Below are 23,658 nucleotides of genomic sequence, written 5' to 3'. Positions count from 1 at the left end.
GTTAGTTTTGAGAGTTTGTAGAGGCAACAGGCTTCAGCCTCTTGAGACCTCACCAAGGACCACTTGCACTTCCTGGCTGTGGGAGTGGCAGAGCCCTTCTTGTTTCAGTTGCTTTTCTCACAGGGTCTTGTGTGCTTCCAAAACAAGTGGCTCCTGATAGATAATTTTGGGATTCTCAGATTTATCAGAGGCACCACACTTTCTTCTGCTTCCTTCTTTACAGTTGCTGATACCACACACAACTTGTTGCTGTTTGTCATGGTCTGTCTTCACCTGCTCAAATTTTGGGATTTGTAGAGATAAGGGGATGCTGTTCCTCTGGTTGGTTGGAGAGGTTATCCATGGGTTTTGAGTTTCGCTCTCCAGTTGTCCTGTCCAGGTTTATGGGGGAATTCAGGGAGATGAAACAGCTGTGCTGCTGCCTCCACCATGTGCAGCATTAACCTTCAGGAGCTGTGATTTAGAAGCGTATTGAAGAGACTGACAGTGATGACGCTGTTCTGTGGGACTATTTTTAGGAAAGAAAGTCATTCCAAGCCTTAATTAATTATTACAATTAGTTTCAATTAGTTGGCCACAGAAATAAAACTAAAAATAAAAGCAAACAGCTTTATTTGGAGGAAAATCACTTTTTATTGACCACAATTTACATTGAGTAGATGCTGAGCCAGAATATTTCATTTAAAATATGATATTTTTGTCACTTCTGGAAAGGAATTTCAGAAAAACACAAAAGATTGTGCAGTCACTATTTTGAGATATATAAAGATAAAAAACATGTCCACTCATTTTAAACTATTTTGATTGCTATAAGGAACCAGTCAAATAAGAGATTACTCTGATGATTTGATAAAGTTGGTTAAAATTCAGAAGGGCATCTGTTTTAATATTTGGAAGTACTATGTGTTTTAGTTGTTTCTCTTATTTGGTTTACTACCATAGGTGTAAAAATAACCTTTTTTTGTGTTTGAGTCTAGGCTAGCTTGGTTGGCACTGAAATTCCATTTTGCAAGATTTTACCATGACTGAAAACATTCATTGAGAGAACTAATTGATACGAAGAAATAACAGAGATACATTTATTTATTTTGAAGATGTTTTTGTTAACTTAGAGAAGATTTAGACAGCAAAGATGCATTAGTATTCTATAGGAAAAATTCAATTTAAAAATCCCCAGTAAATTAATAAGGAACATTTGCAGATAAGGAGTTTGTATATTTGAAGAGATACTGGGTGAGTTGCTGAAAAATTCCAGTTGAATGTAGTGTGTATGTATGTAGCATATCTAGGCTCAAAACTGAGCTACAGACTTCTTTCATGTGAATAGCCATTTCAAGTATTGCATACTGTCTTAATGATTCTTATTAACCTTCTTTCTTTTCTGTATCTCCAGTATGTTTTTAGGAACTATGGAACCTAACAAATACTTGTCTTAAATCTTTTTTGATTAATATTTGTAGAACCGAGAGTTTGAAATCACACAACACGCACAGGTACACATGCATACTAGTACAAATTGAGTTCCTTCAATCAACGAAGTGAGTTACACCTGAGGGCACTTGAAGCCCAGCGTGAAGTGACTTGATCAAGATTACCCAACCAGCCGGTGTCTTACCTGCAATCCAGGCCTTTTGATTTCAGTCAGTGCTCTTTTCACAATAAAACACTGCTTTCTCTGAATGTTATGATAAACTTACGTGTTACTGAGCAAAGTGAGTCAAGATCCATCTCCTAAAGAACAGTTAATGAGAAAGGAAACTTAGGAATGCTGGGTGTCACCAGCTTTGCCCAGATGACTAAGCCACAGTTTCTCCTGTCAGTCTTGAAAGTTGTGCTCCTTTGTTACAGTGACTTCCATAATTATGGAGCATGTTGGTGAGGTCTTGGAGCCAGGTAGTCATCAGTGCAAATTTCTGTTATTCCACCACTTACCAGCTTGCTGAGCCTTAATTTCCTCGAAATGGGGATGATGATGTAATCTTCACAGAGTCATGAGGATGGATGGGAACTAGCATGTTTCAGGAACCTTTGCCCTTTCCCCTTGTGCTCAGTTGCCTTATGTTTTCAATCTCTGTACTGTGTTCTGTCATATCGGTATTGACCTTAATAAACTCTTCATTTTGTTCCTATAAAATGTTGGATGCACCTTTCCCTCTCAACTTCATAGAGCAATTCTTTGTTGTTAAATAGCATTTTTAGTTGTAGTTGATCATTATGCTATTGGAACTTAAACCTAATTATTTCCTTGAAAATAATTGCATGTATGATTTTATTGTCTCTTCTCCAAAGTTAAGAGATAATCAAATAGGATTTGAGCCATTATAAGTCAGAATTAACAGATATTCTTTAAGTTTTGGAGTAAGTAGGAATTTGAACAGCATCTCCATATAGAAGTTTTCCTTAGGGAAAAATGTTTTGAACACTTCTAAGATTATAATTCTGATCGTGTCCTTGTTTTATGTTATAGTGAAAATGCCTCGTGTAAAAGCAGCTCAAGCTGGAAGACAGGGCCCTGCAAAGAGACATCTTGCAGAACAATTTGCAGTTGGGGAGATAATAACTGACATGGCAAAAAAGGAATGGAAAGTAGGATTACCCATTGGCCAAGGAGGCTTTGGCTGTATATATCTTGGTAAGTGTGTGAGACTGCTTCTAATGGTCAATCCAAAGATGTATATGCTTTCTTATGAAAATGGTTTCTCAATTATGAGCTATTACAGGATGTTCCTAATAATCTGCAGTCAACTTAATAGTTTCTGATTAAGCAAAAATGCATCTCTGAACTAGGAGTGGAAATTGCTAATGCAGTCACAACAGAAAAAGAGGGTAAAATAGCTGTAATACTATCGTTAGTGAGCACTAGGACTTTAGATTTTTAAGATACTTTATGTAATCTTAATCTCTTTTGAGACCCAAAGAAACCCATGTACATATCTTTCCCCTCCCACCTCCACCTATGTGGGATTTGTTCCCTCTGTGTTTGTCTAATTTGGAGGTTTGCAGATCTTTTGCAAGTGTGGGTTTCTTGTTTCTTTCTGTGCAACCCTCTTAGCCATCATACTGGAACTAGGAGAATTACCTAGAAACTGCATATTAGGCCTGATTAAATGTGCAGATAACTAACATACTTATTCTGAAATTTTTGGGGACCCCTTGTGGAATCCTGAAATTCTGTTATATTAACTAAATTATGGACTTAAAAAATATTTTACCTGATTGCTTCTAAAGCCGTTTCACCAATAAATGTTAGTAGCGATACAATGCAATTCATATTTGCTTCTGATTTTTCTAATTTTTCCATTCTATATTCTCACTCTACTTCTAATCTCAGATTAATTAATTTCTGCCATGGAGGTTTATAAAATTTTATTTTTAGCAATATCTTACTCAGAATACTAATAATATGACAGATTAGTGTCACCTGGAAACTTGTTAGACCTGCAGATTTTTGAGTCTTACCTCAGACTACCAATCAGAAACTGCAGGGGGAGGGCCCAGCAGTGTTTGATCAGGGTGATTCTGATGCATGCTCAAGTGTGAGAACCACTGACGTAGGTGAAAGACCACTGCCCTTACTCAAGAGGAGTAAACACTTCACCTGCTCCAGGACCAGTGGGCTGCCGTGGGTCAGTTGCAGTTTCTGTAGCTATCTTTATGAAACATAGCTTGAAATGTAGTGCTTTATCATATTTTATACATATGATTCCTGTCGGTCAGTGGCACCCTTTTTGTGAAATATGTGTTGATTCTCTGGTTTTGTTGAGAGCCAAACCCATTCCAGTGAACTAGGCTGTATCTCTGATTTATGGCAAAAATCCTTATAAATCATGAAAGATTAGTGGCTATATTAGCCAGGTATTTATTTTTGATCTTGTGATTTAGGGGAGATGGTAGATTTTATAAGCTGTCTTTGCTACAGGATATGTGGACTTATGCCATCATGTAATAATAGAAACCTGTCTCTAAAAAAATAGATTCTTCATTTTATATTAATTTACTTTTGTAACCTTTTGCAAATTTAAAACTTGCCTTGTGTGTGTCTCTGTTTTATCTGTATTTATCATCAAAAGATGCCATCTAATAGTATTTTTAATAGGTAATGATTTGACCTCTGTAATAAAACTTAACTTTTATAAGGTTGGGATGACTAATCTGTAAAAAGAGACACGTGCTTGAGTATTGTCGCCTCCAGTCTGTCTCTCTGTGATACACTGAAACAGCCAGATTCAAGATCATCAGCAGTTTCTGTTAATGAATTAAAAAGATTGCTTTTGAATTTTCTTTGCATTTTTTTCTATAGCATTTGATACTGTTTATCTTTGTTTCTCATTAACAGTTGCTTCCATTATCGTTCATGATAACATACCTTTCCCCTAGTTTTCTTTCTGCTTTTCTGGCTGTGCTTCGTCATCTTTATAGGCACTTCTGTGTGTTCCAGCTTTTCTTCTTCTGTTCAGTTTTTATTCTATATATTCTGTGTGAGTGATGTCAAGCTTCTCCTCCTGTCTCTTTACTGTTGATTTCCCTATGTTTTTTCTGTAGCCTAGGACATGATTTCCTGAGTCCAGGTCCGTAGCCACTGGCCTGTGAGGAATCTCTACTTAGATGTTCCGCAGGCATTTCTAAAACTTGTATCACCATCTTTTATCTCCTGATCCTGTCACGAGGATTTTCTCAATGAATGATGACAGCCTTGAAGCCAGAAACTGGGAAGGCATTCTTGAGCATTCCTTCACTAATATCCTAGTGCCTTTTCTAGTCTTATTGCTTTACCTGGGTGACTTCTCAGATCCATTCATTTCTCTCCACCTTTGCAGCCACCGTCCTGGTCAGGTCATTAGCATGTCTTGTCTGGACTGTGACTGTAGCGCCGAATGTTCTCTGTCCCAGTCTTGCTGCCTTGCACACCATTGTTATCCGTATGGCTTTTATGACCAAGTACACTGATCAGATAATATGATCATCCTGTTTAAACCTCTCTGATGGCTCCCCAGTGCCCTTCAAATAAGGTGCCAGACTTTTAAAGAGTGACCTACAAGACCCTTCATTCATATGCAACATTTGTCTTCATCCCTTTTATCTCCTCAAAGTCTGTGCTTCAGCCGTCTTACTGCCCTTTGACTCTTGATCTTTATATATGATGCGTTAAAATTTTTAAAATATATTTTATTTTACATTGTTTTTGTATCAAACCTTTGAAAAATTTTTAGTAGCCTTCCTGAGGTATAATCCATGTACTTGGACTATTGGTTTAGCCTCTTCACTGATCTACCTGCTTCTGCCCCTTGCCCCTATACTCCATTCTCCACAAAGCAGCCCAAAGAAGTCTTTGTGACCACAGTCTGATTTTGCTGATGCTCTACCAGTGGCTCCCCATCCCATTCATAGTGACAGCCAAAACCTATATGTTACCTGTTAAACCCATCGTGTTTGTTCCCTGCTGCTTTTGCTTTCTGATCTCTCTTCTTCTGCCTCACTTAGTTTTCCCCAGCTACTTTGGTCTGCTTGTTTTCCAAACATGTCAAACATACTCCTGTATCAGGGTCTTATTTATTTATTTGTTTATTTAGAGATGGAGTCTCACTCTTTTGCCCAGACTGGAGTGCAGTGGCATGATCTTGGCTCACTGTAACCTCTGCCTTTCAGGTTCAAGTGATTCTCCCACCTTACCCTCCCAAGTAGCTGGGATTACAGGTGCGTGCCACCACCATGCCCAGCTAATTTTTGTATTTTTAGTAGAGACAGGGTTTTGCCATGTTGGCCAGGCTGCTCTTGAACCCTTTACCCTTGGTAATCCACCTACCTTGGCCTCCCAAAGTGCTGGGATTACAGGTGTGAGCCACTATGCCCGGCCCACATCAGGGTCTTGGTGCTGCTTTCCCTGGGGTGCTCTTCACTCAGATACGTACATGGCTTATTCCCTCCCTGCTCTCAGGCCACTGCTCAGGTAACACCAGGTCAGTGTTACTTGTGGCCACACTGCTTACCTTTCTTTCCTGCTTAATTTATCCTCTACAGCACTTCACACTGTCAGATGTACTTCATATTTTATTTCTGGTCTGCATCCTACCACTGAAATGATGGCTTTGTAAGAGTAAGGATTTTCTTTTTTTTTTGTAAGTGAGGATTTTTTTCCTGTTCATTGCTAAATCTCTATTTCCTAGAAACTGACATTTAGTATGTACTTGGTAAATATTTGTTTGTGAATATGGGCAACCTTATTTTTCTAACTCAGTATTCTGGGGCAACTGTACTTCTTTATTTGCTTGAAATAAAATGACAGCCACATTAAAATTATTCTGATGGCAGTTGAAAGTTCTAGTGCCAACATCCTGAACTATTGGTCCAGATAAGTTTTTCCTAAACTAGTGCTTTTTAGAACTTTAGCTTCCTCATTTTTTACTCTTCAGATGCTCCTCTTAAAAGAATTTCATAGTTTATTAAATTTAAGAAATCTATCACTTATCCTCTGAGGAATTCACAATATCGTTAGCATATCAAAGGCCATTAGTACTTTTGAATTAAAGCAATCTTTATTTAACTCAGTTTCCCATACGTAATTGATAATCATGTGGAAGAAACCAGAAATTGTAAGATGTATTCTAAATTCAGATATGTTAAAACATGAAAAAAAGTCTTAAAATATATGAAATGTACTGTAATATTCTGAGAAACATATATGGGAACTGAAGTGTATTCTATCAAGGGTTACAGATACACAAACCTAAATATTAATATATTTATAACATTACTTGTTCTAATGTTAAATATTTTACTTTTTTAAACAGCTGATATGAATTCTTCAGGGTCAGTTGGCAGTGATGCACCTTGTGTTGTAAAAGTGGTAAGAAATATTTTAGCTAATTTGTTTCTTTTCTGTTGATTTGGTGTCGTATTTGTTTTGTAAAATGCCTTTTTTGATGAACTAGAATTAAACCATAAGATACCAAATTTTTAATAATTTTAAAAATATGTAATAAGACACAAAAGTAGCTTTATAGTTTTAAATCACTTGAGTGTGAAAATTTCCTCTCTTGAAATAAAGTGGTTCTGGTATTTGGGGGTAAATGAATGAAAGCATAGAGGCATGCAGATGTGGAATAAAAATATTCAGCTCATTTAAGAAATTTCAGCTACTTTTACAGATACTTTTTATATTTATATCCTATAAGACTATACTAATTTAATATAATTTTATTGTATTTTAGTTTACATTTGCTTCTGGACTTCCACTTGGTCAGTTTTTTCTGTTTATTCCCAGTTTTCTTCTCCTTCCATTTTTGTAAATTAAATTATTTATTTAATTGTGATTGTTGGGCCTTTTTTGCTATAATAATGTTGAAATTAGTTTGTAATGAGTAAAGATTGGCGACATCCTGTCTGACATAAGCATACTTCTAACAGCCAGATCAATTTATGTGTTGGCAAACTAGAAGACATTTTTAACTATTTTTTAAGTCAGTTATGTACCTTTTTGCTTACCGACATTTGTTACTCCCCTTCTTCAAAGTTATTTGATACATATGAAGAATACGTTTCGGTTAAATAGAAGAACCAATAGGATGTATTATCTGGGCAAATTAACATATAACTCTTCCCTTACTTTTTCTCCTACAGGATACATGTATTAGGGTTCTCTAGGGGGACAGAACTAATGGGATAGATGTACATATGAAGGGGACACCCCCACGATTTAATTACCTCCCACCAGGTCCCTCCCACAACCTCATGGAGATTATGGGAGCTACAGTCCAAGATGAGATTTAGGTGGGGACACAGCCAAACCGTATCAGCCAGAACTCAGGAATTAGGATTACTCTGAAGGTTTTCATTTTGTTTCATTTTACTCACTTTTATATTTTATCTCTTAGGAGTTAGGAGTCAGCTTTTTTGGACCTTTTTAGAGATTTTTAAACTTTTTTTAAAAAATTGAGGCATAATTTTTACAGGGAAGTACGTAGATATAAAATGAACAATTTGAAGACTTTTGACAAGCACATATACCTGTGTATCCCTCACCTCTTAAAATGTAGAACATTTCCATCACACTAAAAAGATTCCTTATGTTCTTTATCAGTCAAAACCCTACTCCCTTGCACCGTTGGAGGCAACCACTTGTCTTGAGTTTTTCTTTTTTTTTTCTTTTTTTGCCGTGAATGAGTTATTCCTGTTCCAGAAGAGTATGTAAATGGTATTAAACAGTATATATTGTTTTGTAACTTGTTATGCTCAGCATAATGTTTTAATGGTTCATCCATATTGCTGGTGTATCAATCATTTGTTTCATTTTATTACTGTCTTGATAGACATTGGGGTTGTTTCCAGTTTTTGGTATTATGAGTAAAGCTTCTATAAACATTCTTGTACAAGTGTTTTTATGGACACATGTTTTTATTTTTCTTGGATAAATACTTAGAGTTGCTGGTTAATAGGGACGATGTCTATTTAAACTTATAAGAAAGTACTAGGCAGATTTCCAAAATGGTTGTGCTCTTTTACACATTGGCCAATAATATATGACAGTTCTGTTTGTTGCCTCTTCAACATTTGGCATTGTCAGGTGTATGTATTTGTTTTTTAGCCATTACAGTTGGCGTGTAGATGTGAGTTATAGTTTCAGTTTGCATTTACTTGATGTCTAATGATTTTGGGCAGTTTTTTGTTGTGCTTATTGGCCATTCATGTATTTTCCTTTGTGGAGTGCCTTTTCCATCGTTTTTGCCCCTTTCCTCTGATTTTTATCTTTTAAAAATAACTGGGTTGTTTCGCTTTTTATAATTGAGTAGTAAGAGAGTTTTTTTCTGGATGCAGTTCCTTTTTCAGATAGGTGTTTTAAACATTTTCTACTGTAGTTTGCCTATTCATTTTTTGAATGCTTTTTCTACATCTGAGATGAATCACAGGATTTTTCTCCTTTATTCTGTTAATGTGGCAATTACATTGATTGATATGTGAGTATTAACCAAACTTTGTATTCTTAACATACACCCCACTTAGTCATGGTGTATTACACTTTTTACATACTACTAGAACTGATTTATGAATACTTCGTTAAGGATTCTTCTGTCTTTGTTCATGAAGGATATTGGTCTTTCATTTTTTTCCCCACTGTTTCTTAATTTGAAGTTTCCAATCTCATTGTTGATTTTGGTAGCAGAGTTCCCTACCTGGCACTCTGTTTGGTCTTCCTCTTTTTGCCCTGTAGGTCTCTTAAGTCTCCTCCTTTTTACTCCTAGGGCCTCTAGGGGAAGAAACCAGAGCTGCCGTGGACTCACTTTGTTTTCTGTTTTTTAGGGGTCACAGTCCTCCTGTCCTGCCCATTATCTAATTTCTGAAAACAGAAATTTTCTTTTTTTTAAGTCCGTTTTTATCTTTGTTTGCAGCGGAAGGAGTGGGTCCCAGTTATTCCCTCGTGCAGGGAAGCGGAAGCAAAGTGATGCCTTTCAAGTTGTGTCAGTGCTTTATTTCTCCTGCCCCTTTTCATGATGGCCTTTCATTGTGGATTTTTCTTCTTTTTCATTTATGAAATAACATTCTTTTTGGAATATTCAGCCTGCTGCTAAATCAGAGGAACTAAGTTCTTACTGTTAAATTGGGTGATTTGTATTTAATTGCAGAATATTGTGTGCATTTGTTTTTGATAATACAAATTAAAATATTAAAATCTATGGGTAAGATGAGTTTCTTCTTAGGTTCATTAAGAGTTCTGTTGTGAGAAGAAAGCAAGTCTCCTTATGACGTCTCATAATGTTGAGGTTCAAATGATGTGGTTCCCTCTGACCCCTTGCAGTTAGTTGGCATAGTCGTTTCTGTGTCTTGGAAGGAAAGTGTGCCAGTGTCATATCTTGTAGGTGGAATGGTGTATAATCATGTCTTTTTTGTTCTGTATAGCCTGAACCTTTTTTTTTTTTGTTTTTTGAAAAAGGGTCTCACCCTGTTGCCTGCGCTGAAGTGCATTGGTGCAATTATAGCTCATTGCAGCCTTGGTCTCCTGGTTTCAAGTGATCCTCTTGCCTCAGCCTGTCTAGTAGCTGGGACTACCAGCATTCACCACCATGCCTGGCTAATCTTTTTGATTTGTTAGTGGAGATGAGGTCTTGCTTTGTTGCCCAGGCTGGTGTCAAACTCAAGCTCAAGTGATCCTTCCCTCTCAGCCTCCTAAAGTGCTGGGGTTACAGGCGTGAGCTATGGCACATGGCCTCTGAACTTAAGTTGTATTTTATCTTAGAATGATGTGCTTTCTTATTGTACTTAGAAATATTTCTGTTGTTCTTTATTGTGAGTAATTAGAAGTATTTCTGTTGTTAGTCAGTGTAACTTGACTTTTACTGCCTTTTTAACTTACACGGTTAAGAAAAAACATGGCCAGGAACAGGTATTTTCTGTATACTTAAGGTAATAAATTATATTTTTAAGTTTAAGACCAAGTACCTAGCTTAGGACTGTGTATCTCCTGTCTCCTAATTTAATTCTATTTCCATTATCCTTTATTATTTCTTCTCTTTGTAATTAGGACAGTGATAAATACTCAGTTGATTTTTCTTTTTTTTTTTTTTGAGACGGAGTCTCGCTGTGTCGCCCAGGCTGGAGTGCAGTGGCGCGATCTGGGCTCACTGCAAGCTCCGCCTCCCGGGTTCCCGCCATTCTCCCGCCTCAGCCTCCGAGTAGCTGGGACTACAGGCGCCCGCCACTGCGCCCGGCTAGTTTTTTGTATTTTTTAGTAGAGACGGGGTTTCACCGTGTTAGCCAGGAGGGTCTCGATCTCCTGACCTCGTGATCCGCCCGCCTCGGCCTCCCAAAGTGCTGGGATTACAGGCTTGAGCCACCGCGCCCGGCCTGATTTTTCTTTTGCATTTAATATTTGAGTAACTTTTTCGATATTGTAGTTATCCTAGAAGAATGTAATACACAAAACAATATTACTGACCAGGCGCAGTGGCTCACGCTTATAAACCCAACACTTTGAGAGGCTGAGGCGGGTGAATCACTTGAGGTCCGGAGTTCAAGACCAGCCTGGCCAACACGGTGAAACCCCATCTCTACTAAAAATAACAAAAATTAGCCGGACGTGGTGGTGCATGCCTGTAATCCCAACTACTCGGGAGGCTGAGGCAGGAGAATCACTGGAAACTGGGAGGTGGAGGTTGCAGTGAGCTGAGATGGCGCCGCTGCACTCTAGCCTGGGCAACAGAGTGAGACTCTTATCTCAAAAAAAAAAAAAAAAAACCCAAAAATAAAACAAAAAATAATATTGACTTTCTCCTTTCCTTTGAAGGGGGAAATTTGTAACTTCTATTTGCTTCTTTTCCCCTAGCACTCTCTCCTGAATAAACACCTACAGCACTCATTGTATTAACATTTATTTTAGAATTTTATTCTTCTTATGCCACTAATTGTTTTTAGTTTTTTTGAATGTGTTTATTCTGTCTCTCTAACTAAATTTTAAATTATCTGATAAGGACCCTATCAATGAAGTTTGTTTTCCCTGTGCAGTCTTTAGATGCTTGTTTTATTTATTCTTTTGAATACTTTTTAGCCATTAATTGCCCATTGCCTTTTTACTACTCTCTTCATTTACTCTCAACTTCCTGATGTCATTCACTTTCCTGTCTTATCTTTGCCATAGAGAGTAGGCCCACTCATAATTTGCCTTCTCACAACTTTATAATATTAATAGTTGAAATGTTTCACCAAATAACAAGCATGTAAAATGAGTATCAGTTCTTCCTGGTATTAAAATCAGAACTGTTTATGAACATTTGTCATTTAAAACATTATGGGCTATTAAAGATCATGTTTTCAAAGAACATGTACTACTGTTTGGGGAAGTTTTATAGTTATTTCTAAAAAAGCAGGATACAAAGTTCTATATGTAGTATGAAGGTTGTTTTATAAAATGGCTATTTTATGAAGAAAATATATCAGAATTTCCATATTTTCTAAAATGAGCATGTATTTTATCATTAGAAAAAAAACTTGCAAATGTTACTTAAGAAATAAAGGCAAATTGATTTTCTAATGTGAAATTTTACTTAATAATGGACTAGCATATCAAACAGTGATTCTCAATCCTGGTTGTAGAGTATAATCAGAATCTGGGTGCAGGGCCTGGTTATTGGTATTTTTAGTAAAGCTTCCCAGGTGATTCTTTTGTGCATCAAGGTTGAGAGCCACTGGTAGAATCTGGCACACAGAGCACCTTAATTATTTTAAATGGAATCATGTGTGCAGGCACATTTTTATCCTTGTTTTCAGTAGGGGTTTGCAGGTACCCTGTGCTGCTGGTAAGGGTTTCTAACTTAATGTGGACACTTTGTCAAGAAATTGGTTATTGCTGATAATACATGTATCTGCCTTATGAAACAGCTCCAGATAGTTAACCCACAAATTTCTTATTTGGCATTGGAGTGAAGTTAAGACACACCCATTCAAGGTAGATGTTAGGCACATATTAAAAATGTTCTCCCATGTACCAAATGATGGTCTCTGGTTTTGTTTGGGGGCCTTAATTCTTGACCTACAGGAGAAACACTGTATTTTATTTCTGAAAGTAACTGTGCAGAGAGAAAAGTTAAATTGATAATAAGTTGGATAATGCAAGGAGAAAGAAATTTTCTTTTGTGTTCTCTTGCTGACAGGCTTAATATGAAATTAGTAGTTCTTTGAATTGCACTTACCGTTAGTCATTTCAGTAGCAGAACTAAAGGCAGAGGTCAGGCTTTTGGATGGTATCCTAACAGGTCATTGTATTGTGGTCCTTTTCTGATGTGAACTGATCCGAATCTATATTTCACAGGTGCTTGGAAAGAAGTTTGCAGACTGATGTTTCATTTTCCTCACTGATGTTATGAGAAGTGACCTGAATTTTTAATTCATATATCATAATTTTTTGGTAGGAAGGAGAAATTTTGTACAGCTTCATTTTTAAATGGCAGCCAGTTGCTTTTAGCTGGTGCCATTGAAATGTATCACATTTTAATTTTTTTTCTGTTGTCATCTTCATTTTGACACTTAGAAGTCTTAAAGAAACGTTTAGTGATATTCTAGTTAAAATGTCAGTCCCAATTTCTTTTCTAAATCTTGGCTATTATAGAGTTGGCAGAGTATTTTAGATTTGAAATATGTTAATAAAATTTTAGTTATGAGTTAAGGTATTTTCTTCAACAGGAATAGCTAGCTTTGGCTAGAGTGCAATGCCAAGGAAGTAGCTCCTTTATTTTGTGATAATGGAAGTTTATTGGATTAGAAGAAGTATGAAATGAGCCCGGAGAGCCTTCTTGTAGTGGGCTTTCATTATAATAGCCTGATTTATATGGTTGATTCTCATTATTATAAGTTTAATAAATTATTGCCTGAAGGAAAACTTGAAAGTTAAAGTTGATATGACATAGGCTGAAACTGAATAAATCAGAATTTTATACTGATTTGTCTTAGGAAAACCTCTTTCAAACCTGAATTATATAAATGAGCTATTCCAAAGGTAAGCTTTGGAGAGGAACTTTACCAGAATTCCTCTTTTTGAATTTCTGTTTCTTACACTGATTCTGTGATTCCTACCGAAGACCTATTCTTAGCCATTGGCTGGAAACATTGCAAGTTTCTCTTGCAGATGCTTGCAAGTGTCAAGCTATTGTTGCTGCTAGGAAAGGAGCCACAGGTTATAGAGAAACTTGGGTGCTGAGTCCATAAATTAAGGAATCAGCACTCATACTTTCAGTATGTTGGTTAGTTCCTACTTCTTAAGGAGTTGATGCGTGCCAAGCCATGATACTACTGTCTTCCAAGGTTAGGGTGAAAAGTATACTTACCTGTAACAAATAAGGCAAGCTTATTTTCAGGTTGTGATCCAAGTGTTAACGTGTGTTGCCCATTTGCTGTTAAATGCTGTTAAATCAGTTTTCCTCTAAGTACTTTCTTTTTGAGACGAAGTCTTGTGTTGTCTCCTAGGGTGGAGTGCAGTGGCACAATCTCAGCTTACTGCAACCTCCACCTATTGGGTTCAAGTGATTCTCCTCCCTCAGCCTCCTAAGTAGCTGGGATTACAGGTGCCTGCCACCACAGCCAGCTAATTTTTGTATTTTTAGTAGAGATGGGATTTCAGCATGTTGGCGAGGCTTGTCTTGAACTCCTGACCTCAAGTAATTCACCCGCCTTGGCCTCCCAAACTGCTGGGATGACAGGCATGAGCCGCCACGCCCAGCCTTCCTCTAAGTACTTTAACTGGGGATTCCTATTTTCTGAATTATAAGAAATCTGAGATAATTAAAGCAGAGAGTATGGAGTGGTTTTCTACAGTTGAGGATGTCTTCAGTGAAGAAAAGGTGAACATATTTTAAGTGCTTGCAAAAGTCATCTCTAGTAACCCAAAACTATAAATTATCTCTCATTTAAGATAGTAGGCCTCATTACTCACTTCCCCCAATGCTCTATTTAACTTTGAACTCCAGCTACGCAAGATATTCTGCCCAAAATAATTTTTTTCTCATACCTCCTAAAAAGAAAAGCAACCCCAAAATTAGTTTTAAAATGTTAGTTTCCTCATTTGAAGTTTTCACTGCTTTAAATACTTTTTTCTGATTCCCAATAAATAATGACTAACACAAAATACCAAACATTAAATAAATACTAATTTTAATCAGATGAAATTCACTATTTAAAAAGTCCACAGAATTATAAGATCTTTTCCATTCTTATATATTTACTTAACAAGACAAAACTGCTAACAGGCTGTCATTTCTTGTTTGTGCAAATACCTTTTTGTGAATGTATGTTTCTTTAGTAATAATTTTAATTGTTAATATCTCTAAAACTATAAAATGAATGTAGTCCATAATGTTGGTAGAAAACAATTGTTAATGAGCCCCATGTTTTTCTTGACTTTAAATCATGTGGGAAATAAGTTGAATAATGGCTCTTTGGTTTGACAAACGTAGAAATCCGTGCCAGAAAGGAAGGATGCAGGTTAGTGGACAGTGCATGCTTGTTAAGGAGATGCAGAATATGCACTCTTCTTTGTGGTAAGGTCTGTTTTTGCCAGTCCTGATAAAGTAGATATAAAGTAGATAAAGTGAAAACAGGAAAGGAATGGGATTTTGGCATTAATTGGTTAAATCAGGTATTGAAGTTTTATTAAATCTGAGAAATATCTTGTAGCCCCTTGGTGATACAGTTAAGATGGTTGCTCATCTTTGCTTAAGGGAAAGCTTAATAAAGATGAAAATTAGTTTAAACATTTTTCTTTTTTTTTTTTTTTTTTTTTTATTTTTTTTTTTTATTTTTTTTCTCTCTTTTTTAATTTTTTTTTTATTTATTTTTATTTTTTATTTTTTATTATACTTTAAGTTCTAGGGTACATGTGCATGACGTTTATATCATGTATAACTCCCCAATGCAATCCCTCCCTCCTCCCCCCTCCCCATGATAGGCCCCAGTGTGTGATGTTCCCCTTCCCGAGTCCAAGTGATCTCATTGTTCAGTTCCCACCTATGAGTGAGAACATGCGGTGTTTGGTTTTCTCTTCTTGTGATAGTTTGCTAAGAATGATGGTTTCCAGCTGCATCCATGTCCCTACAAAGGATGCAAACTCATCCTTTTTTATGGCTGCATAGTATTCCATGGTGTATATGTGCCACATTTTCTTAATCCAGTCTGTCACGGATGGACATTTGGGTTGATTCCAAGTCTTTGCTATTGTGAATAGTGCCGCAATAAACATACGTGTGCATGTGTCTTTGTAGTAGAGTAATTTGTAATCCTTTGGGTATATACCCAGAAGTGGGATGGCTGGGTCATATGGTACATCTAGTTCTAGATCCTTGAGGAATCGCCATACTGTTTTCCATAATGGTTGAACTAGTTTACAATCCCACCAACAGTGTAAAAGTGTTCCTATTTCTCCACATCCTCTCCAACACCTGTTGTTTCCTGACTTCTTAATGATTGCCATTCTAACTGGTGTGAGATGGTATCTCATTGTAGTTTTGATTTGCATTTCTCTGATGGCGAGTGATGATGAGCATTTTTTCATGTGTCTGTTGGCTGTATGGATGTCTTCTTTTGAGAAATGTCTGTTCATATCCTTTGCCCACTTTTTGATGGGGTTGTTTGTTTTTTTCTTGTATATTTGTTTGAGTTCTTTGTAGATTCTGGATATTAGCCCTTTGTCAGATGAGTAGGTTGCAAAAATGTTTTCCCATTCTGTAGGTTGCCTGTTCACTCTGATGGTAGTTTCTTTAGCTGTGCAAAAGCTCTTTAGTTTAATTAGATCCCATGTGTCAATTTTTGCTTTTGCTGCCGTTGCTTTTGGTGTTTTAGACATGAAGTCCTTGCCCATGCCTATGTCCTGAATGGTACTACCTAGATTTTCTTCTAGGGTTCTTATGGTATTAGGTCTAACATTTAAGTCTCTAATCCATCTTGAATTAATTTTCGTATAAGGGGTAAGGAAAGGATCCAGTTTCAGCTTTCTACTTATGGCTAGCCAATTTTCCCAGCACCATTTATTAAATAGGGAATCCTTTCCCCATTTCTTGTTTCTCTCAGGTTTGTCAAAGATCAGATGGCTGTAGATGTGTGGTATTATTTCTGAGGACTCTGTTCTGTTCCATTGGTCTATATCTCTGTTGTGGTACCAGTACCATGCTGTTTTGGTTACTGTAGCCTTGTAGTATAGTTTGAAGTCAGGTAGCGTGACGCCTCCAGCTTTGTCCTTTTGACTTAGGATTGTCTTGGCAATGCGGGCTCTTTTTTGGTTCCATATGAACTTTAAAGCAGTTTTTTCCAATTCTGTGAAGAAAGTCATTGGTAGCTTGATGGGGATGGCATTGAATCTATAAATCACCTTGGGCAGTATGGCCATTTTCACGATATTGATTCTTCCTATCCATGAGCATGGTATGTTCTTCCATTTGTTTGTGTCCTCTTTGATTTCACTGAGCAGTGGTTTGTAGTTCTCCTTGAAGAGGTCCTTTACATCCCTTGTAAGCTGGATTCCTAGGTATTTTATTCTCTTTGAAGCAATTGTGAATGGAAGTTCATTCCTGATTTGGCTCTCTGCTTGTCTGTTACTGGTGTATAAGAATGCTTGTGATTTTTGCACATTAATTTTGTATCCTGAGACTTTGCTGAAGTTGCTTATCAGCTTAAGGAGATTTTGGGCTGAGACGATGGGGTTTTCTAACATTTTTCTTAAACTTCTGCAGGCTGAGCTCTATATCTGATTTTGTATAATTTATCACTTATAGAAATGGAACTTGAGCAATATAAGAAATACAGACGAATATTTCTCTGAATATTTCTAAGGAGTTTGACTTAACATAGTTATAAACTTAAGTATCAAAATTACATTGGACAGAAAAATAGATTTGTTGGTCTTCTTTGAAGGTTCATTGAAAATATCTCAGTAATTTTAACTACTGCTAGTACTAATTAACTCTTATATTTTAAGGAACCCAGTGACAATGGACCTCTTTTTACTGAATTAAAGTTCTACCAACGAGCTGCAAAACCGGAGCAAAGTAAGAAATACAGTACACATACGTTTACACTTTTAAAATGACCAGTTTTTTTTTTAAGCCAAGACCTAGAGCATTATCTCTTATTTTTTATGACTCTTTGTTATTTTTTTGCTTTACAAATTCCACTTACATGAGATTTGTATGAAAGAATTCTGGTCTTTTAATGGGTTTGTTGCAGCAAGATTTTATCTGTATTGATATATAGAATAAAGTTAATAATAAATGGCCTATGGTTTAGGAAATGTTGTTAAACATTGAGAATTATTGATGAACTAGAACAGGATATCAAGGTAGAGAGCCAGAACCTCTCCTAGTTACTTTAGTCCCTTCTGTCCTTTTTCCATCTCTCCTAGATCTTGATTTCCTGGTTGAGGACTTTTATATTGAGGAAGAAAAACCTCTTAGATTGGTATGAAAAATAGGTCTTCCTATAGAAGCAAGTAAACATTATGTAATTAGAGAGATAAACTGCAACTTCAGGATAGTCCACCCCTGTATTCTCAGATTCCACATCCTCAGACTCAACCAACCAGGGATCAGAAATATTCGAGAAAAAACCAAAACAAAACACTACAATAAAAAATAACAATAGTAAAAAATAATACAAATAAAAAACTAGTACAGTATAACAACTATTGATACAGCATTTTTGTTGTATTACGTATTATAAGTAACCTAGAGATGAGATAAAGTGTATAGGAAGACGTGTGGAGGTTATATGCAGCTATTACACCATTTTATATGAGGGACTTGAGCATCTGGATTTTGGTATCTTGAGGGGTGGCGGTTCCTGGAACCAAGCCCCTAGAACAAAGGAATGACTGTACTGTAGTTGTGATTTAAAAAAAAATGCTTTTTGTAGATTTTTCATTTTAAAGACAATTTTAAGGGCAGGATAACAGTTTTGTAGGTTAATAAAAATGTTTTCATTGTAAAATGCTTTTCATTACTGTATTTTTCATTTTCTTTTTATGAATACAGGTGAATTCTTATTGCATGTTTAAATACATTTTGCTCTTAATGGTTTTTTTAAAAATTATTATTTATGTGTAACAATTGAAATCACAAAGATCTGTTTGAATTTGTAGTTCAGAAATGGATTCGTACCCATAAGCTGAAGTACCTGGGTGTTCCTAAGTATTGGGGGTCTGGTCTACATGACAAAAATGGAAAAAGGTAAAAATATGTGTGATTTGTCTTTCTCCTTCCCTTTTGCAACATTCGCTATTTAGTTGGTTTAGTCAGTAATTGTTTGCTGATCACTTACAATACTGCTAGGCCTCCCTCTGGACTATGTGGAGTGTATGTGACAGAGAGGAATAAGATGGTATCTCTGTCCTCTGCTTTCCATAGCAGCAGGCTATAATGCCCTATTAAAATAGGGGTGCCTCTCTAGTAAGGGGACTTCTACAGAGCAGTATCAACTGACTGGAACCCAACTGACAAGGAGGAACAAAGCCAAACAGACCCTGCATTTTTTTCCTTTGCCCTTAAAAATAAACAAACTATGTTCTTTATGCAAAAGGGAACCCCTTCAGGATTCCATTTGGTATTTCGTGTTGGATACGTAATCTGCCCATACCAGATCAGACTCACCCTTTATGAGGGATTTAGTGTAGCTGGTGAGTGAAAGCAAATATGTATGAAACAATTAGAGAACAATTAAGTGCAGAATTGTATGATACTGACGTGTGTGTCTTAGGAGTTCAGAGAATGGAGAGAACAAATTCTTTGGGATAGTTTATTTGGAGAAAACCTCTAATACTTTGGTGCATAAGCAGCACTTGATACGTATTTGAATGAATCAATGGAACTTCATGCAGTAAGGCTTTGGTAGCTGAGACGTGAAGGGTAGATTTAGTTTGGAACTGGGGATACATTGCTTAGGATGATTTCAGCTGCAAGTAAAGGAAAACTTTGACTCAGGCAGTCATCAAGGGCCCAGGTTCCTTATCTTGCACCTTTGCCCTCCTCATCTTAGTTTTGTTCTCTGTTAGTTCTCCATTGTGTGGTCGCCAGGTGGCTGCTCCATTTCTAGGCTTCACATGCAGGCACAGTACCCAAGGGCAGAAAATGGTATCTATCGTGTGTTGTGAGTTTCACTTTCCTGGCAAAGAAAGCTTTCCCAGGAGCCCTGTGGCAGACGTCCTCTCATGTTTTCTTGGTCAGAATTTTATCAATACTTATTCTTAAACCATTCACTGGCAAGGACCAAGTGATCACAGTGATGCATGTGGAAAAGGATGGAATGCCGGAACCAAATTGGTGCTCTGTTAGAAAGGATTGAGAGGAGGGGTAGTAGTTGGGTAGGCAGCCAGTGTTGTTTACTTGGGAACCATGCCTCTCTTAGGGAGTGTGGGATTCCTGAAGTCACGCTGAACGTTTTATTTTATATGGTTTTTCTGGGATAGCAAAATATGTTACAGTTTTTATAATATTTTCTTGAGAAATACTATAGAGCAAGGATTAGTTAAGAGCAAGGATTCTAGAGCTAGACTGCCTAGTTTTAAAACCTTGTTTTGCCCTTTAAAATGTGTGTGACTTTGGGCAATTTTTTGCTTTAATTTCCTCATCTGTGAAATGGAGTAACAGCTAACCACTTAATGATGATTAAGTATAATGCTACAAGAGTATATGTAGAACATAGATGTTAGCTTTTGCTCTCAAAGGGGTCTTTAATTGCTTAAATGTTAAAACCTACTGGTTTAGAAAATCATTGAGGAGGCGGAATAGCATCTTAAGCGGGAGATTAATGTGAGCACAAGGATAGACTTCTGTTCTACTGTAACTCAATGGCTGTCTTCCTCTAGCAGAGGAAGAGGGCATGCATGTAAGAGAGAAGGAAGTAAACTTGGAGAAAAAGTCGGTGGCAGATAATGAAGACCCATAGAGGAAGAGACAGTTTGGAACCAATGTCTAGTAGGTAGTCAGAAGCTATCACTTGCTCTTGAGCAAGGGATGAGGTAACACGGTAGTGAAGGTGGCATTTGGGAAATGGTTTACATGGTGAATTAAAGGCTGTCTAAAGGGGAGTAAGACAAGAAAAACCCTTAGTGATGACTTGCTGGGAAGCAAATCTGTTTGACTTGTGCTCCAGTATACAATAGTTATATTCCTAAGGAACAGTACATTATGGAAACTACATTTCATAGAGATGATTGGAAGAAAAGTGTGCCTGGGGCTAGAGCATTTTTACGCTTGGAATAACAGCCTTTTCCTCTTTCCGTAATTTCAATATAAACGTCTGAAAAAAAAAACCAAGTACAGTATATTGCAGCAAAACCTAAACACCAAACAAATCTATCTAGCACTAGATTGATTGTACTTGACTGCATCCGGTGTGGTCGTGCGCTAGTTAACTTTCTGTCTCTCTCGTTTCCCTGTCTGTGAGATGAGGATAATAGTACTTTATGAATTACTGTGAAGATGAAATGAAAACATGTAAATTGTAAGGGGCACATAGTAAGTGCCCAGGAAATATTTCTTGCAGTCATCATCACCGTGATTATCATAATTGGTTTCATTTGTTTGTCTATGATTTTTGTTTGTCAGTGGTGATATTTTGCTTAAGAATGATGGTCTTTTTAAAAGTAACCCACACTGTCGTATCACATTTTACCATATACATTCTTATCACCCATTTTATGATAAAGTTTGGAAACAGTTACACAGGGCTTTTGTTTGTATAACTCCTGTGAGGTGACCGGGGGCTAATTGGGTCCAAGGTTGACACTGTAAGCTGACTGACGAGGGTACTGCTGGAAAGAACTTCTCTGGTGTGGATCAGAAGTGCCTTAGAATGTGGTGACAAATGAGAACACAGTCTAAGTCTTAACTCACCATTTATTAGTGATGACTTTACCTCCTAGCCTGTTTCTTCTATAAAATGAGGTTGCTAGAAATGTCTCCTTTAAAAGGTGGCATCAGTCATATATCAGGCATTGATTTGCTTTTTAGGTTGAAGCTCTTAAAAAGAATCATCATAAGTCTTAGAAAGTAAAGAAATAGAAAGTAGATTATTCTTCCAGCCCCCTCCCGTACCAGACATCCTTAGTTTTTCTTGTAACTCCTTTGAATTAATATGTATGTAGGGCTTAGAACAATGTTAGCTGCTACCATTATTAAATTATTTATACTGATACATATTTTTCTTTTACTTGCACATTTTTATCCAAGTCTCCAGAAAAGTATACATCAAAGGTTTTACTTTAGAGGAGTTACTTAGAAATAACTTCCATTTTACTACTCAATGGTAGCGCTGTCTTTCCAGAAGAATGTGGTAATGGTTTCTATGAAATTTGTGGAATCATGTTTCAGTTGATGTTTATGATTTCAGTATGGTGACAAGATTAAGGGCTTAATAAGAATGATGGTAGGGTAATTTGTGAATAAAAACAAAGACCTATGTAATAGAATTTTTTTTTTTTTTTTGAGATGGAGTCTTGCTCTGTCACCCAGGCTGGAGTGCAGTGGCCGGATCTCAGCTCACTGCAAGCTCCTCCTCTCGGGTTTACGCCATTCTCCTGCCTCAGCCTCCCGAGTAGCTGGGACTACAGGCGCCCGCCACCTCGCCTGGCTAGTTTTTTGTATTTTTTTAGTAGATACGGGGTTTCACCGTGTTAGCCAGGATGGTCTCAATGTCCTGACCTCGTGATCCGCCCGTCTCGGCCTCCCAAAGTGCTGGGATTACCGGCTTGATGTAATAGAATTTATTAACAGACCCCATGTTGAATTAAGCAGTTGTGTTTTAGTCATCTTTCAGGCTGTTACAGAGGTTGTATTTTTGTTACCTGTGTATTACAGGCCTTAAGTATCCCTTATCTGAAATGTTGGCACCAGAAGTATTTTAGATTTGGGATTTCTTAAGGATTTTGGAATATTTGCATTAATACCTACTGGTTGAGCATCCCAAATCCGAAAATGGGAAATCCAAAATGCTCCAATGAGCATTTCCTTTGAGCATCATGTTGGCACTAAAAAAAACTTTCTAATTTTGGAGCAGTTCTGATTGCAGATTTTCAGATTTGAGATGCTCATCCTATATTATAATCATTACACACATCACCTATTTAGTAAAAGCCAACATGTATATGTGTTCTGGTTTCATCTCTCAACCTTTCAAAACCTGTTATACAAAGGAAACCAGGAAGTCAAAGTTACCATTTTCACTTTATTATCTTACAAGCCAAGGTGCTAGGAAATCCTACATGAATGAATACATTTTGTCACTTTTTTTTTTTCCCAAGGTGGAGTTTCACTCTTGTTGCCCAGCTGGAGTACAGTGGCTCAGTCTTGGCTCACTGCAATCTCTGCCTCCCAGGTTCAAGCAATTCTCTTGCCTTAGCCTCCTGAGTTGCTGGGATTACAGGCACCTGCCACCGTGCCCGGCTACTTTTTGTATTTTTAGTAGAGACGGGGTTTCACCATGTTGGCCAGGCTGGTCTTGAATTGCTGACCTCAGGTGATCCACCAGCCTTGGCCTCCCAGAGTGCTAGGAATACAGGCGTGAACTACTGCGCCCGACCACCACTGACTAATTTTATAATCTTGGACAAATCACTTTACCTCTGAAGACCTTAGTTATTTTATTTATTAAAAGTTGTTCAGACAAGATGGTTTTCTAATTTTCTTCCAGTTCAAAAATGAATAGAATTCTGAGTTACTTGTTCAACATCTTGTCTTTTAGTGTTAGTCAACTCTTCCTTCCCTATTGAACTTGTCATATTGTTATCATAGAAGCCTACAACATATAAATGGGGTTTTTGTATCCTACTGACATTTATTTCAGTATATGTAGTGCAGTGGTTAAAAGCATGATTTTGCCACATACTAGAGGACAAATTATCAGTTTTCTTCTGCTGTAAAATGGGGATAGTAGGAATTACCTACCTTGTAGAGTGATGTGAAGTTTAAAGGCATTAATAACATTTTAGGTACTTACAGTAGTGCTGTGCTTATACCAGGTGTTCAGTAAATGCTAGATGCTAGGGTGTTGATGATTCATAATCTTCCTCGTTGGAGATGTCCTGATACATTCTGAGTGTGGTTTTGGTTTTTATTGATTTACTGAATGATTTCACCAGACAAATTAGAATCTGGAAAACTGTTGAAGGTAAAAGTGGTCCTCAGAGCAGAAGCTGAG

General features: G+C 37.0%; 1 protein-coding gene across 7 annotated transcripts in view; it reads left to right on the top strand.

The window, feature by feature from the left end:
- VRK1 (VRK serine/threonine kinase 1) overlaps positions 1 to 23,658 on the top strand; it is an 87,955-nt gene that overhangs the window by 34,108 nt on the left and 30,189 nt on the right. For all 7 annotated transcript variants that reach the window (XM_033191405.1, XM_033191402.1, XM_033191401.1 and 4 more), the window contains exons 2-5: positions 2,468 to 2,632; positions 6,789 to 6,844; positions 17,447 to 17,516; positions 18,605 to 18,692. In XM_033191405.1, the coding sequence (XP_033047296.1) occupies positions 2,473 to 2,632; positions 6,789 to 6,844; positions 17,447 to 17,516; positions 18,605 to 18,692 (374 nt within the window). In that variant the 5' untranslated portion in view covers positions 2,468 to 2,472. The remainder of the gene's footprint in view (positions 1 to 2,467; positions 2,633 to 6,788; positions 6,845 to 17,446; positions 17,517 to 18,604; positions 18,693 to 23,658) is intronic.

This window comes from Trachypithecus francoisi, unplaced genomic scaffold, assembly GCF_009764315.1.
Source record: "Trachypithecus francoisi isolate TF-2019V2 unplaced genomic scaffold, Tfra_2.0 Lachesis_group3, whole genome shotgun sequence".
In the NCBI taxonomy this organism is placed as follows: domain Eukaryota; kingdom Metazoa; phylum Chordata; class Mammalia; order Primates; family Cercopithecidae; genus Trachypithecus; species Trachypithecus francoisi.
Note: the sequence above shows the minus strand (reverse complement) of the source record. Positions and strands in the feature narration are given on the sequence as shown.